We start from the raw sequence: 17,359 nt of genomic DNA, 5'->3' as shown, positions 1-17,359 counted from the left end.
TTGGATATGCCATTCCTTGCCTTGGTATTGCGGTCTCTTAACTTTTCAAGTTTATGTCTCTTTTCCCATTATTTTCCTCTTCTCTCTGTCGCTCTTGTTACTGGTTTTCCTACTCGTAGCTATTTGCTCCGGTAGGAACCAGATTTAATTTTGAGGATGGAAAAGTAATGCTGGAGATAGTCTGTTGTATGAAATAAAGACTACAACTTTAGAGAAAGCCCAGCTTTGAAACCTGACTTTCAATTACTAGTTAAATGATTTTAAATAAAGATATTCAAATTTCCTATCTCAGTTTTCTAACTTTAAAATCGTAAGAATAGTCCATAACTGTAAGGATATGTACCTAACCACACTATAAGAATAAATCTCTCATCTCCAAGACATAATTAGGAAGATGTATTGGAAGAAAGAAGGCCTTGCTATCTCTAATTCTAAAATCTCTGCTGTTACAACTACCACTCTTCAAGTTTTTTACATCCTAGTTTTGAGGTGTAAATTCTTTTTTAGGAAAGGTTTGCGTAATGGTAAAATAGGGTTAGAGTAGTAGTAGTTGAAAAATTGGCTTACAAAGAACAATTAGATGTAGGGGCTTGGAGAGAAACTACTACTCTGTGGATCCATCTCTTGTGCAGTGCCTTCTCAGATACTGTTGGACATGAGTGTTTTTTGGAAGCTCAGTCTTGAACATAAAGGAGAAATCAGAAAAGGAGCTCTTTGAATTCACTTTTCTCTCTGAGATCTCAGTTTCTCCTGAGCAATGAAGTCTAAGAGCACCTCCTACTTATATAGACTACAAGACCATAGAAATTAACATAATACTTGTAGGTATAAATCTCTCAGATTATGTTGTAGGCTTTCCCTCCTCCCTTTTTGTTGTAAGCCTAGCCTTTACAGTTGAGCCGTCTTGTCAGCCAGGAATTCAGTAAAACATAAGATTATTGTTATGTGATATTAGGAAATAGTTGATACTTCTTTGAAAGACCATACCTCTGTGCCCTGCTTCAACTCTTTTTTTTTTTTTTTTTTTTTGCTAACGTGGATTCTGGTGGAACAGAAACTAAGTCTGTATTTCCATACCATTTGCCTATGGCCTTGACCAGTGAATACACTGGTACCTGTTTGTTAAATAGATGTTTGAAAAGTTTGCACTTAATCTGGTCTGAGATCCATTAAAGGAATATAGCGTTGCTGTTGTGAACATTTACTCTTGGCAAACCTCATAAGTCCAATATAAAGAGAATGAGCTTTGTTGAGAAGAACCTTTATGTTAAGGAAGAGACTTAGTTTGTCAAGCATATATCCACTTTTGATGCTTGGGTGAAGGTGTTAAGAATGTAGCTTGGTATATTTTAGTGTGTTAAGTGTGTTACAGAGATAGTTGTGGCTAGAACTAGTATGGTACAGGTTGAAGTGGTGAGATATTAATATGTATTCTGAAAAATGAGTGCATATTATTTGGGGACATGAACTATGAGGATGACTTTGCCTGTTTTGATAGCAGGAGGAACAGACGTTATGAGCAAAGACTGGAGTTTGATTTCAATCGTGTGAAATTGTCATGTGGAGAAGTTGGATATGACTGGAGCCATGAGGAGAGTGGGCTTGATTAGAATATTCTTTACCAGTTTTTTTTTTGTTTTTTGGCTGGGCTGTTTTGTTTTATTTTATATTTTAACTATTAGCATTTACTCTCTGTTTTGATAAATTTAATGTTTATGATTTCAAAAAGTTGTATTCTGCATTTCAACTAATTAAAACTGCTCTTCGAGACTGCTGTAGTAGAGTGTGCACTTCAGAAGACAATAACAGTGCAGTAAATGCACTGCTTCCAACAATGCAGCTTTATGTAGATTTTCTGATTCTTAAGCTAGCTGAGGTTTAATTAGGGGGCTTTCACTGTAATTGCAATGATATTTTCAGTTCTAGTTACTTGGATTTTTGAGGGCATACTTAGTTGGCTCTTGTCATAAAAAGAACTAAGATTTTTGCTGACATATCATTCACTTTTCAAATTTAATCTTGGTGTTTGTTGTAAAAGAGCTTTATGAATGTTGTATATAATAGATTTAAAAAATACCTTATGCTTAAAAATTCCTTTTAACATTTTCATAGTATGAAAGAGTGCTCCTATACTTGTGTGTAATTTTATATTGATTCTTTTGTTTTTCATGGCGTTAAGGTGCACATGTAAAAGCCTGTGGGCATAATTACTAGTCTTAGTCTTTTTCTTCCTTGAAACTGCATCAGATTTGGAATACAAATAAAACAGGGTAAATAAAAAGAAGTAAATATGTAGATAAAGTAACCCATTATTCCTCACCCATCTTCAAAGTACTTGGAAGGTTGTGCTTTAGTTTTACTCTGATTTTTATGACTTTGAGTATTTTGTGATATTTAAAACAAAATTTTTCCAAAGGCACTAACCTAAGAATATAGATGTAAAGGAGCCTGGGGAAGAAAGAGAAAGATAAGCTGCACATTTAAAAATTTAGTACTGGCCAGGCAGTGGTGGCGCACGCCTTTAATCCCAACACTTGCGAGGCAGAGGCAGGTGGATTTCTGAGTTCGAGGCCAGCCTGGTCTACAAAGTGAGTTTCAGGACAGCCAAGGCTACACAAAGAAACCCTGTCTTAAAAAAAAAATACTGTTATTCAAACTTTGGGGAATATTATTGTGAATGACTTTAATTTCCTAAGTTTAGCTAGTAAATAAACTTGTTTTGTTTTGTTTTTTGTTTTTTTCAAGAGAGGGTTTCTCTGTATAGCCCTGGCTGTCCTGGACTCACTCTGTCCTCAAGTCCTCCAGCCCATGCAATTTCCTCCTTTAGAGCCTCTAATTCTGTGGGGGTCAGCTCCCCTCCTCCCCTCCTCTCGCTTCCTCAGCTTCCTCCTTCCTCCCTCCCTCTCTCTCTCTCCCTCCCTCTCTTCCTCCCTTCCTTCACTTTCTTTCATGACACCACCCTGTCCAACGACTTGGGTACTTTTTTGAAAAGTTTTTCTTTTAAGTATTGAGTTAGTCTGATAATTTTTTTTAATTAAATGATTAGATTGAGGTCATGTATTTTGGTAAGAAAAACACAAAAATACTTTGTTGCACCAAACTAGGAAGGGTGAGTATGTGCTAATTTTAATTGCTTGGTTGTGGTGAGTTTTGGTTGACATAATTCTTCACCATAAAGTTTCTTCTCCCTTTTATAATTAATATTATCTCATATCCCGTGTTGCTCACTGATTTTAGCATACACTTAATAAACTTCTTGTATGCCATCACTGCTATAAATGGTTTCCTATTAGTGGATTTAGAAAACAATTTTACCTTAATTTGACAGTTATTAATTGGAATCTGTAAATCTCTTTTCCTGTGTTATAATAGTTGTGGTTTCATGGTTCAATCCACTACTGCCATTATTCTGGTCAACAGTAAAACACTTTTTGAGATGGCTTAGAAGGTAAAGGCACTTTGCTAAGCAAGTCTCAAGCTTCCGTGAAACTCTTGGTGGAAGGAGAGAACAGATTCCTGAAATTTGTACTTTGACTTACAGAGGCGTGCAGGATGAGCGTCTCTATGTGTAACAGTGAACAAGTTAAAAAAACCCAAAAAACCAAGAAAACCAATTTTGAAAAAAATACAAATACTATGAGATAGCACTTTAATCTCAACACTCCAGGCAGAGGCAGAGAGGCAGAGAGGCAGAGAGGCAGAGAGGCAGAGAGGCAGAGGCAGGTGGGTTTCTGAGTTCAAAGGAAGCCTGGACTACATAGAGAAATCCTGTCTTAAAAAACCACTCCCCCCCCCCCCCGCCCCCAAAGGGAAGAAATGAACTTGATTAAAAACTCAATGGTTTATAATAGTACATTTTTAAGACCTTTTACCTGTTATGTCTTGAGTATCCATTTCCTTTGCTTGTAAGTATGAAGGAAAGGGTTAATAAAACTAGAGTGTTGTAAGTGTTATGTTTAAACCTGGCTTCTCATGTTAATCTTCTAATAATCACTGACCAACCCTATGAGTTATTTAACTTCAGGTTTCATAGAATTGGAATTGCATAAAGACTTTTTCTTTGAATATTATGAGGAACTCAGTGAGCGGCAAGGTCATTTTTATGAAATGTTAATTGACACTTATCATACAAAACTAACCATATATATATTTTTTGTTGTTGTTGTTAAATTGAGCCAATTAAGCTTTAAGTGAAAAAAAACTGCCTGTCTCAATTTAAAAGCCTGGTTTTTATTTTTTTAAAGATGATTTTTCCATTTCTGTACTGTTCTTCCTAATGACTTATTTTACCTGTGCACAGAAGCAACATTTGTTCATTCCAATTACTTTAATTATTTGATGTATATGGGTATTTTGCCTGTATATATATCTGTGCTCCCATGTGTATGCCTGGTGCCTGAGAAAGTCAGAAGAGTGTCAGATTCCCAGGAACTGAGTTTGCAGATGGTAGTGAGATGACACATGGGTGCTGGGAATTGGACCCAAGTGCTCTTAACTGGTGAGCTATATGTCCATCCCTTGATTAATTGTTTATAAAATTATTCTCTACCATGCCTAATCATTTTAATTCATTCATATTACGAACACAACTCATTTCACCTATTCATTCTTCCTTTTTCCCCTGATGATCCTCTTTATCTCCACTAGTAGTCACTTGCAACCTACATGTCATATATATACACATGTATATGTCATATTGATCTCTATGTTTATGTCCAGCATGAGAAAACAATGTGGTTTCAGTTTGAAATTTATTTCTTTATAGCTAAATAAAACTTTGTGTGTGTGTAAAGTACATTTTCTTTATACATTGACCTGTTGATGAACTCCTGGACTAACTTTGTGTCTTGGCTGTTGTCATCAGTGCTACGGTAAAAATGGGTGTGCAGATCTCTGTGGTACTCACTGATTCTTAAAACAGTTTATTTTTAATTATGTGTAGGTGTGTGCATCTGCACGAGTGCAGTTTTCTGTAGAACCCCAGAGACATCAGATCCCCTGGAGCTGGAGTTACTGGTAGAAGTGAGCTGCCTGACCTAGGTGCTGAGAGAGTTGAACTTCAATCTTCTGGAAGCATAGCAAGTGCTTTCAACTACTGAGCCATCTCTCTCCAACTCCTGACTTTGCTTTTTTGGGGGGTTGGGGTGTTATATATATTCAGAAATGGAGTAGCTGTACTATTCGACATTTCTGTTTTGAGGCTTTTGAAAAGTCTCTAGTGAGTTCGGTAGTGCCTGCAGCATTCCCATGAGTGGTGTGCAAGGGTTTGTTCTTCCCACCAGTGTCCTTGCCAGCACTGTTTTCTTGATGACAGCCATTTGATTGGAAGAAGATGGAATCTCAGTGTAGCTTTGAGTTTCCCTCAGGGTAAAGGATGTTGAACAGTTTTTCATATACTTATTGGCCGTTTTTATTCTTGACTCCATCTGCTCATTTGAATGATTTGTTCTTTTGATGTTTAATTTTTTTATTTGTGGATTTTAGTTATTAATCTTTTGTCAGATGTATAGTTGACAAAGCCTTTCTTTCATTTTGTAGGCTATTGCTGTTAACTTTTTTCATTGCTGCTCAGATGCTTTTTAAAGTTATGTAATCCCACTTGTTAATTCTCATTATTTCCTGGGTCACTGGAGCCCTTTTCACAACGTCCTTGTCTATTCCTGTACCTTGAAGTGTTTTCCTGTAGCATTTGAGAGTTTCTGGTCTTACATTAAGGTCTTTGATCCACCTTACAGGATGAAAGATAGAGATCTAATTTCATTATTCTACATGTGGCTATCCAGTTTTCCCATAACTTTTGTTCTGAGTGCCTTCTTTAATGTATGATTTTGGTACCCTTGTTTAAAATCATTGGCTCTAGCAGTGTTGGTTTATTTCTGTATCCTGTGTATTCTATTGCTCCTGCTGTCTGGTTTTGTGCCCCTGCCATGTAGGTTTTGTTGGTGTGATTCTAGTAAAAACTGGGTGCTGATACTTCTAGCATTATTATATTTGCTTGGGATTACTTTGTTTTATTTGAGGGGTGTGTGTGTTGGTTTTACATGAATTTTAGGATTGTTTTTCTAGTTCCATGAAGAATGCCATTGGAATTTTGAACACAAGTGGCTTGGCTCTGTAAATTAATTTTATTATGAGAGCACTTTTACAATATTCTAATTCTAATGTCTCATGAGCAGTATTATTTGTTCATTGTATATTTTCAGTTTTCATTTTCTACTGAACTCTGTGTTTAATTTTTTTTTTTAAGAAAGAAGGTTTAGTTTTAATTTTGAGGTGTAGAGTATGATTTAACTCCCCAATGGCTTGTTTTTTTTTTTTTTTTTTTTTTCCCCTTTCCCTTGTTAGTTTAAAAGCAAATGCCTTTAACTTAAACCAGATGTAACTTACTTAGAGCAAGTAAAACATCTTACTAAGTAGTGGTATATTTTGTAGTATCTTGTTTTAAAATTCATTTGCTCCAGCTTGTAGATGTAGCTTCTTAAAATAAGCATGGGGAAATGATGCATTCTGTGGACTTTCTCTACTCAAAATAACTAAACTTCCTTTGTATATGCTAAATTATGATTTGGGTTTTTGTTGATTGTTTTTTCTTTACAGGGCAAAATAGGAAAGAGCTCTGTTAATCCTCAGTACATATGGCTACATAACAGCTACTTCTTTAGGGAGGAGAATTATTTTTCAGATATAAATAGATTTCTAATACTGTTGTTCTAAGACTTAGTAAGCATCATGTTAAGAAGAATTCACTTGTTAAGATTTTAAATATTAAACCCTTAGTTTGCTGTTTGTGTTGGCTATGTTGCAGTAATACCCATCAAAAGGTTAATTGCAGATAGAAAATAATAGAATCTATTTGTGTTGAAAGCTGAAAACATATTAACATTTTAAAACCTGATTATAATTAAAGCATGTATTTATAAAATATTGGCTATTAATTTACTCAAATCAATGAAAACTGTTAATTTAAAAACTGAGATGGTCATGATCAAGTAAATTATAATCTTTTCATACCTTTCTATATTTCTGTGTATTTAGGTATATTATGTTAATGTATATCTTGATGTATTTGTGATGCATAAAGAAAAAGTATATAGCTGCCCAGATAAAATGTCTTAATGTTAGTATGTCCAGTTGAGCTATTAGAATCAGTTACCACAACAGAGTGTAAAAGACATGCTTTATTTGGAAAAACAAAACAAAAACCCCAATATTTTATAAACTTTAAAAAATGGCATTAGTTTTTAAGTCCTGAAACTTTAATGCATTTTGTTTTTCTGTGTGCCATTAATTGCTTTGTTAATAATTATTAGCTAGTACATACTCTCATAGTTTTCTAAGTTTTAATTTGTTGAAAACTCTCAATCAGAAAGTTAGAGCTGTTTTTATTTTATTGGTTCTTCTAGTATCACGTTACTGAATCTATACATTTATGACTAGTTGAGGTTTTTAATTTAAAAATTTCAGCTCTATTTTTCTATCCTCTGATATTTTCTTACGTTGTTCTTTTTTTAATTTTTTTTATTTTTAAAATTTTTTTATATATTTTTATTTTTTATTACGTATTTTCCTCAATTACATTTCCAATGCTATCCCAAAAGTCTCCCCCCCCCCCCCTTCTTGATACTAGTACTTTAATACATTGCAAAGTAGCTATTCATGTAGCTATTATGGTCATATACCTGTACAGTAAAAGTGATTGGAAAGAAAATGCCAGAGGCAAATAGTGAACTGAGACATGAGACCTGATGGGAATAATAAACCTAATTAGGTATACTAAGGGGAAGAGACAAAGATTAGTGGAGATGATTCAGTAACAGCAAGTGAGAAACAAACAATCCAGCTTCTTTGGTAATTCTCTGTTGGGAACAGAATAAACTGACAGTTGAGCTTACTTAGAAAAAGAGAAAAAAGATCAAGATTATTAAAGCAGAGGAGTGGAAGATGACTGCAGATGGCACAACCAGTTCAGTTTTTAACCCTAAACACAAATAATTTTGTTCATATCGAAATTTGAAGGAAAAAAAGTACAGTTACTGACTGTCTCCTTGAGAAAACATGTAAAATAGGAGAAAGCCTAAATGCTATAAAGATGAAGGTTTGATTTCTGAGTTTAATGGCACAAACTATGAATTGCCTATAATGTGAACCTAGAGGAAGGTGGAGTTGTGTGTGATAGAGTATATCTGTAGTCCTAGCTCTCAAGCTGAAGAAGGATCATTGTGAGTTGGACTCCAGCCTGGGCTGTTAATGAATGAGACAGTATAAAAAAAGGAACCCCTACCCCACCCCTACAGACCAGATAGTATGTATCTAGTGTTGAGATTTTATCAGGTAGGTAGTTTAGTAAGGTGTGTGGATATTTTGATATCCAAGCTAGCAAAATGTGCGATTTATGAAATTGCAGTCATCTTGAATGAGAAACTAGTTGGTGATAAGAGTGTCAGTAGATTAACATCATTTTAAAGGGATATGGTAGTAGAAAAGACACAAGAAAAAAATGCAAAGTGTTTGCTGCTGTCTTAATGAACAGTTGTGGAGAGAGAGGGAGGGTAGACTTGCCACAACTCCACTAGCTAGCTACACGAGCACTGCCTATTAAAGCTGGCTAAGGAATTAGTGCTCTTTACTGAAGGAAGTAGACAGAGTTACTCTCCATGCTTCATCTTTTTGTTTTGGAATGTTGTGTGGCTTTATATTTTTAGAGAAAATATAGGGGGGGAGTTGGGAGGCGGGGAGCAGGAGGGAATGTATCCCAATTTGCTTATGCTTTTTGAAAGAAAAGTAGTAACTTTCTTAGATTTAGCAATGAATTAGTTTGTAATCTGGAGGCCTACACGTGTGTTTTAGGTTTTTTTTTTTTTTTACATTCCTGTCAGCACTATTTTGTGCATATTTGTATACTGTTATTAGAGTTGTGAACCTTAAGACTGAAAAGTCAGGTGCAACACTTATATTAGACTTAACATTCTTTGTAAGCTTAAAGCCATGACCCGTGCAGCTTTATTTTGGGACCTAGCTTGTCCTCCTTTAATTTTTCCACCCATGTACTTAACCCAAGTCCTTATTTAAGACCTCTATGATCCAGGCAGTATTCTAGGAGCTACAAACACAGTGGGTTGCAGGAATTCATAGAAATTTTAGTTACTGATCAAAGAATTGCTCAGGTATATATAGAAATACAAGTGAAAAGGCTGGTGCATTATATTACCTAATTGGATGATAGTCTGTAATAAAGTTTGTTTTATTTGTATCAATATTTTAATGCCATCTTAACTAATTTTTTCTAATCATTTATAGTTGGTTCTCTTTATTTTTCTAAGTTTTTTTTTTTAATTTGGAAAACTCACAATTTTTTCTTTCCTTCATCTATTTACATTATGCCAGTTTCTTATAATAATAGGTTATTATCCTGAGTGAGATCAGTGAATTTTGAAACTATCTTAATAGAAGTTATTTTGCAGTAGATGCCAGTTAATAACACAGAGACCCTTAGACTACAGAGTGCTTAACTCTAAATAGGCTCTGCATATCTCAAGGCTCTGCATATGTCCCTGAAGAGGTTGTGGAAAGATAGTGAGGGTAAGATGTAGTAGACAACTTCAAGGGAACAGTGTTTTCTGACACAACAGAGCCCTTGCACATACAAATTTGGAGCAGTTGTAATACCTTAAGCCAGGCAGAATCCCTGAATAGAGGGGTAATAGTGGGGACCAAATCCCATCACAAGTTTAAGGACCTATTGGCATTTGAAAGCTTCTAGAAGATGGGGAGTCAGTTTTCCTTAATGATAGGTCAGTCACTCACCAGGGCAAGCCCCACTCCCAAGAAGTAGTTGGGTAAATATTATACTTGATATGTTAAAAAGAAAACAAACAAACAAACAAAACCCCAAAAACCTAGAAGTTGGGTGGATAGGGAGGTTGAATCTGGGAGGAGGAAGGAGGAGGAGGTGTGTGTGTGTGTGTGTGTGTGTGTGTGTGTGTGTGTGTAATAAGATCAAAATGAGTTGAATGAAATTCTCATAGTTAATACAGTATTATCTTAAAATATCAATATTTTTCAAATATTGAGCTAGTCCTGCAATAGCAAACTGCCCTACTCTTGAGATTGAGTCCAGGGCCTTGCATATGCAGTGAGCACCCTGCTTCTCTACCACATCTCTAGCCCTCCACTGTGTTGTGGTGCTGTTGTCCTTTCTCGATTATTCAGAACTGCCTTTGCATCTAGAGCAGCAAACACCATTCCCCCTCCCTCCATCTCCCACCTCAGTGCTGAGAGTTGAACTAAAGGCCTTCATTGCTGACTTACATTCTCCCCCACCCCCAGCCCTCTACTTTGTTGTGGTGCCTTTTTTTTTTTTTTCTTTTTTAGCTTGTCAGTCCTACTTAGAGCCTTTCCACTTATATTATATGCAAATTATAGATATAGTTTAAGATTTAATTTTTAATTATGTAAATGAATCAATCTGTTAGTATGTGCACTGAATACAGGTGTGCCTGGATGCCAGAGGTCTTTAATTCCCCTGGAGCTGGAGGTACATAGGGTTGTTAGCTGCTGCTTGTCTGTGCTGGGAACCCAGCTCAGTTCCTGTAAAAAGAGTCCATGCTGTTACCCACTGAGTCCCTGCTCACGCTGTCCCTGTGTGTGAATATGTGTATTGTTTGCATTTGGGCTAGTGTGCCATGTGTATGCTTGGTGCATGAGGGGCTCAAGAATGGGGATCAGGCTCCCTGGAGCTGGAGCTACAATTGTGAACCCGTGTGTGGGGACTGGGAAATTGAACCTGAGTCTTTTCCAAGAGCTATAGGTACTCTTAACCACTAAACCATGTCTCCAGCTGAGTTCTCAACCTTCCTAATGCTATGACCCTTTAATACAGTTCCTCAGGTTATAGTGATCCTCAACCATAGAACTATTTCATTGCTACCTCATAACTACAATTTTGCGATTGTTATGAATTGTAATGTAAATACCTGATATGCAGGATATCTGTCTTGATTCACAGTTGAATATTGCTTGTGTGTCATTTTTAAAAGTGAATTTTTTATCTGGTGGTATGCTCATGTCTTCACAAAGAATGGATGACTTTGTGAAGAAATTTATTGATGATAAATTAATACCAACCAATACTTTTATCTAGAGACACGTCTAAAGACTATATGTATTTTAAATTTTAATTTAATTAAATATTAGAAATATAAGGATAACTTTTAGAGGGGTTGGAAAGGTGACACAAATCTTCTTTAGCCTAATCTAATATACTCTTTTATTCTATTTGCTGATTATCAAAAGAGGAAAATACGTACTTTGAATGGTTAAGATTTTATAACTGATTAAGAATACTTGGATTGTACCTTTTTCTTGTGTTTTTACTGAACAAAACTGAGTTCAGTAAGTAGTTCGGAAAATTATAGTGTATTCATATTTGGGAGTTTCTTAATATGAATACTTTAAATTGTACATTTGGAATATATAAGATATTTTCTGGAGTGATTTTTCTTCTCCTTTTTCTTAGGGAGGCATTACTCTATAGAATGGAGAAACAGTTATGTAGGCATCCAGCCCGCCTTAATAATGGAATACCGTATTGAAATGATGTATGTTCTAGTGTGCAAGCCTATCTGCTGGTAATATAGCTGAAGCTCATTAAATATTTTATGGAAGAATCTATTTTCTTTATAAGATTTGATTTATTAAAATTTAGTTTTCACATTTTTCAAAAATACATTCATAGTAAGAATTATCATACAGATAATGTCAGGGGTAAATGTCATTGGTTTTGGTTATCTTTGCTTTTTTTATTTATATTTTATCTGTTAACTCAGTGTGGTTTGTTTTCTTTTACCATCTTTCCCATGAAACTCCTTTGATGAGTTTTACCTTAGTGGTCTAGTCCAAGACACCATCTTTACTTCCTGTTTGTTCCATAGTGTCTGATCACTTTGGCTTGCTTGGTACTTGTCTTCCTTTGTACCTCCTTTTGTGTTCTCTTCCCTGGAATGGTGCTTTCCTAAGGGTTCATTCAGTTCTGTCAGTCCAGTCTACTGTTTTCTTTTCATAGCTTTAACTGCTAAATGTGTACACTACACTCAGACTTTGGCTAAACTTGGCTATGTATTTAGTCTGTGAGCATCTTGAGTGCATTAGAAATATCTAAATCATTCAATAAGGTAGTATCCAGTTTAAATCTTGCTGAGGCAGATTGTTCATGAAGAAAAAAGAGCTTTTTTTGTCTTATGTGTTTTATGGCAATTACATAACTAAAACTATCATTTAAAATGACAGACCTCATTTTTAAGCTTGAAAATATTAGGTAAACTAAATCTATATGATTATGGCTAAGAGTCTGTTCTGAAGTTAGTTTTAATAGGATGTGTAATTTGTCTAGTATTAATTTGATTTGTGGTAAAAATGAAGGCTATCATCTTGTTAGCAGGCTCAGTCCAGAGAATGCCCGAATAGGTTGACAGCTCCTCACTAAAGTGTTAATATTTTATCAGTGAAGAACCCCTCCCCCCTTTCCTGGATTAGCAAGAATATTTTTTGTCTAACGCATTTAAAATTTTTACTTTTAACAGAAATTAGCAGAGTACGGAAAGACATGTACAATGACACGTTAAATGGCAGTACAGAGAAAAGAAGTGCAGAATTGCCTGACGCGGTGGGACCCATTGTTCAGTTACAAGAGAAACTTTATGTGCCTGTAAAAGAATACCCTGATGTAAGTATATCTTGTTGTTTTGTTCATGGTTTTCTGCTTCACATACTATATGGAGAGATAACTTTTGAGTAAATGTGTAGGTATTATCAGCTGCTTTAAAAGGATTGTGTATGAAGTTAGAAATGGGACTAGTTTTATGTGGCTAATTGTTTTCTCTTTAAAGTATATTCCCATTAGAATTTTGCTATGTCACTTTGGGAAATAATCATGCAGAAGACTTTGGAATTTCAAAAAGAGGTCAAGAGTTGTGGGAAGACTTTTATACTGAATCTTCAAGATGAAGTGCAACTCTGACCACAGAATCCATAGCTTGAACCATGTCATTCTTTCTGTACGAGAGTGCTGGTCATTATGGTTGCTTCCAGCTCTAACGTTTCCGAGAAATACTCTTTTTAGTGTGATTCCTCCTTATCCTCCAAGTATTAGTGAGTTGCTCAACCAGTTTGTAGTATCTTGTTGGAAATAGTCTCCTCCTATACGTGCTGATTTTTAAGTTCCTCCAGGCTCTGCTTTTTGTTACAAAACCCTATATGATAAAATTGATTCTATTTCTCTGCTCTCATCTCAAGTGATTTTTTTTTTCACTTCTCTTCAGTGTAATCATATTGGCCTTCCTTTGACTTTGAGAATAAGTCATATCTATTCCCAACTTCAAGATCTTTATGTCATTTATACACCATTCACTGTGACTGGCTGCTGATTTTCCTTAAGTGTGGTTGAGTTAAATATCACTTTACAGAGGCTTTTCCTGACCAGTTATCCTAAAAGCCATCTGGTTCTAGCTCTACCCCTCCCCCAGTTTCTACCCCCTACACTTCACATCTCTAGTACTATTATCTAGTGTTTTTATTTTTCTTTCTCCTTAGCACAGTAGTGTCCAACCTGTGGGTCATAATCCCTTTGTGGGGTAATGTGGGGGTTCTGAATGACCCTTTTACAAGGGTTGCATATCAGATAGCTTATATATCAGATATTTATGTTTACAGTTCATAACTGGCAAATTTACAGTTATGAAGTAACAGCAAAAACAATTTCATGGATGAGGATCATCACAACATGAGGAACTGTATCAAATTGGTGTAGAGTAATCTTCTTAAAGGGAGAACTTGAAAGAGTGCATTTTGTTCAGTTTTGTAGAAGAGTTTGAGGCAGATTAGTTTAATTCTTTAAATGTTTGGAATTTTGTCACTAGGCTTTCCTTTATTGCAAATTTTTGAATTGCTTTGTAATCTTGCTCTTTGTCTAGAATTATTCATAATAATCTTTAATTTCTTCTAATTGTTTCTTCTTCACTTGTCTCCTTTGGAGGTTTGTTTGAGTTCTCTGGTTTAAAGATTTGTCAAATTTATTTAAGCTTTTGAAAACTAATATTTCTTAAATCTTTTTGGACCCTATTTTATTTATTTCTATGCTCTTTGTGTTTTTATGTTTAGACCTGTGACATCAACTGTTCCCAAGTGGTCTCCTGTTTATTTTATAAATAATTAAGATCTCACAAATTTCTCTGCTATGAGAATGAAATCAACTTCATTTTTTGTTGGCAATTTTTCCTTTCTCAGATTTCAGCTGTTTGGAGTATTTTTGAGTGTTTACATAAGCTTGACTGTGTTAGTTTATCTAATCTGAAGTGCTATAAAATTCAAAAGATTTCTCCCCCTGAAGGTGAGGGCAGTGGCTTATTGCTATTTGAAATTTTTTGGATTTAGTGTTTTCAAGTTAGGGGCACTCTTCCTTTTTATGGTCTTCATTGTCTGAAAAGGTTTGTTTGCTGTATTAATTTATATATGACTGTATGTATGTATGTATAGCTTGCATTACATTGTGTAAAGCAGGGTAGGTTTAACAAACCTAGATGATTGCTTCTAAGTTCAGAAATGACCTACGAGATTATCATAAAGCACTTTGAAAAGGGCTGTGAGAGGAACAAGCAAAATTGTTGAGAGGAGGGGGGGAACAACCCTGTTTTTAGGGTTCAAGAACCCTCCAAGGAAATCACAGAAAGAAACTTGTGTTTATTACTGTGGGATGAATGGAGAGAGGAGTCTTGAGTTTTGGGTAGGAATAAAGGAGCAAGGCAACTGAGACAGGAAGAAAACTTGAAGTACCTGATACTTTCCAGCAGAATAAGATGTTACTTAAGGTTTGAATAAAGGAGCAACAGCAAAAATAAAGCTTAAGAAACTTATAAGGCTTTTTGTCTAAAGTTGTTTTTTTTTTTTTTTTTTAAACACATACTGTAATAGATTCTCTCATCTACTTGTGACATAAAACCTAGAAGACTCAATTTCATTTTCTGGTCTACATATTTTGCTTCTGAAAAGACAATCACCTGTCTTGCCCAGGTCTGTTTTGAAAGGTTTCAGCATCTTACTGAGTGAAGATTTGCCTTAACTTAGGATATTTTAATTCATGTGTCAATTTAAAGACTTGTTCCTAAGCCAGGTATGTCGATGTACACACACCCTTAATCCAAACAGTTGGTTGGCAGAGCAGGTGAACCTTTGACTTTTGAGGCCACCCTAGTCTACTGAGTGATCCAGGATAGCCCAGTCTCTGAAGAGAAACACTGTCTTAAAAAAAAGTCTTTTTAACTGCTTAGCAATTTTCCTTTGTGGTAGGAGTTAGTTTTAGTGTCTTTACTTGAACAGTTTGGTAAGAAGCCTTTTATTTATTACATAGCACTTGGAATCATAGCACATAAACACAAATGTTTAGAAATGGCCAGTATATGAATGGTTTATTAAATGCTTCTTATGTTGTGTAAAGTTTTTCCAGGAGACCTTGGCTACTTATCTAGAATTAATACGAATCTATAAGTGAGATAAGACACACTCACTCCCCAGAACCCTCCCCAAGACATCTTGATATATTAATTTAGATATTTTTGGCTAAAAAATTCAACCCTGGTAAGTATTTACCCAAAATGAGCTCCATTGTTGTTACCTAGATTAGAGGTGACCATGTTTTCTTTTCTGCAACAAGTTCATATGTGTTGCGGGAAATATTAAAAAAGCAGCAACATCTCCTGCTATTTCCAGCTATTCTCTGCCCCGGCAACCCCTGCTGCCTCCACAGCTGCCCCATGCAGCAGCTTATGACCAATCAGCTGTGGTTCTGCTGCTGATGACTCTGCTCACATTCCCAGCATCTGCCCCCTGTGGTCAGCAGTCCAAAATCCCAGGAACCTGGTAAAATCAAAACTGTAGAAGCTTGTAATTAATAAGTCAGATTTAGATATCAATAAATTCTCAATTCATAAGATGTCCACACAATAATTTCAGAGCCAATTGATAATGATATAAGCTGCCCAGCTAGATTAGACAAGTTATCCCAATTATTCTATCCTTTATGATATTCATAGCTATCTATGGCTACTTAAAGCCACGTGGAATCTGGAGGAATCTGGATCTTCTTCCTCCCCCTCCCTCTTCCTTCCTCTCTTTCCTCCTATCTCTGTTTCTGAAACTTTTAGCTCCGCCTCCCCTTTCCCTGTCCAATCACAGGCTTCTTGTATTAATATTTAAATTAATTGGACAGGGAAAATTCTGCTATACACACACACACACACACACACACACACACACACACACACACATGCATTCTTATGATTGGTTGTGTTTAATTTCTACTCTGTTGATTTTGTGCTATAAAATGTAAGGGTTTGTAAACTATCTACTTAAAATTATAGAAATGGTAGACATAGGGCTGGTAGTAGAGTGCTTGCCTATCATGTGTGAGGCACTTGGTTTAATTTCTAGCAGTGCTAAGATAATACCAGTGTTAATAATAATAAACAGGCTAGGTATTTATAAACATTACTTTTTATATAAAAGAAACATCTTTTTAAGTTTTTTTTTCTTTTAAATATGTGTCTATGGGAGTTGGTGTGAACACACGTGAGTTCAGGTGACCTCAGATTCCAGAAGAGAAGGTCTGAGTCCCTGTTGCTGGAATTACAGATAGTTTTGAGTATCCAGACCTTGGTGCTAAGAACCAGATTCAGGTACTGAACGTCCCCCAGATTATCTCTTGTACAAAAATGCACCCCAAAATTTGCATGTTCTCTTATAACTTTAAAATCCAAAAATTTATAACTTTTTGATTCCAAACTTTAAGCAGAGATTACTGTCTAGTGATTTTTTTTAAAAACGTTTTTTATTTTTTATTTATTTATTATATATAAGTACACTTGCTGTCTTCAGGCACTGCAGAAGGGGGCGTCAGATCACATTATGCATGGTTGCTGCGATTTGAACTCTGGACCTTTGGAAGAGCAGTCAGTGCTCCCCACCACTGAGCCATCTCTCCAGGCCCCCTGTCTAGTGATTCTTAAAAGTGATTCTGACATACTTTTGGAAATTCAGTTTTTAATCAGTCATTTGTTTGGATATGTCTTAAAAGGAGGTTTTGTTTTAAATTGTACTCTTTTAAGGAAGTTCCTGGAGTTTTCACAGTTTATATTTTGTCACTGGGAAAAATCTTTGTATTTAAAATGTAGTGAGCAAAAATGAATAGCATTAGATATGATTGTTAAACCTTTAGAAACTAACATGCCACTTGGTAGAAATATAATTGGTGAGCTGGAGCAAAGGTCTGTAGTCAAACAGTAAGATTAATGAGTATCTTTTCTTTTTGCCT

At 35.5% G+C, this 17,359-nt stretch overlaps 1 protein-coding gene across 9 annotated transcripts in view; it reads left to right on the top strand.

The window, feature by feature from the left end:
• Window positions 1-17,359, top strand: part of Qk (quaking) — a 112,891-nt gene that overhangs the window by 23,802 nt on the left and 71,730 nt on the right. For all 9 annotated transcript variants that reach the window (XR_385170.3, XR_385169.3, XR_385168.3 and 6 more), the window contains exon 2: window positions 12,579-12,721. Coding sequence is in view for 5 of the 9 variants with exons in the window: in NM_001159517.1 (NP_001152989.1) it covers window positions 12,579-12,721 (143 nt within the window). In the remaining 4 variants the exon portion in view is untranslated. The remainder of the gene's footprint in view (window positions 1-12,578; window positions 12,722-17,359) is intronic.

The sequence above is a fragment of the Mus musculus genome, chromosome 17 (assembly GCF_000001635.26).
Source record: "Mus musculus strain C57BL/6J chromosome 17, GRCm38.p6 C57BL/6J".
In the NCBI taxonomy this organism is placed as follows: Eukaryota; Metazoa; Chordata; class Mammalia; order Rodentia; family Muridae; genus Mus; species Mus musculus.
Note: the sequence above shows the minus strand (reverse complement) of the source record. Positions and strands in the feature narration are given on the sequence as shown.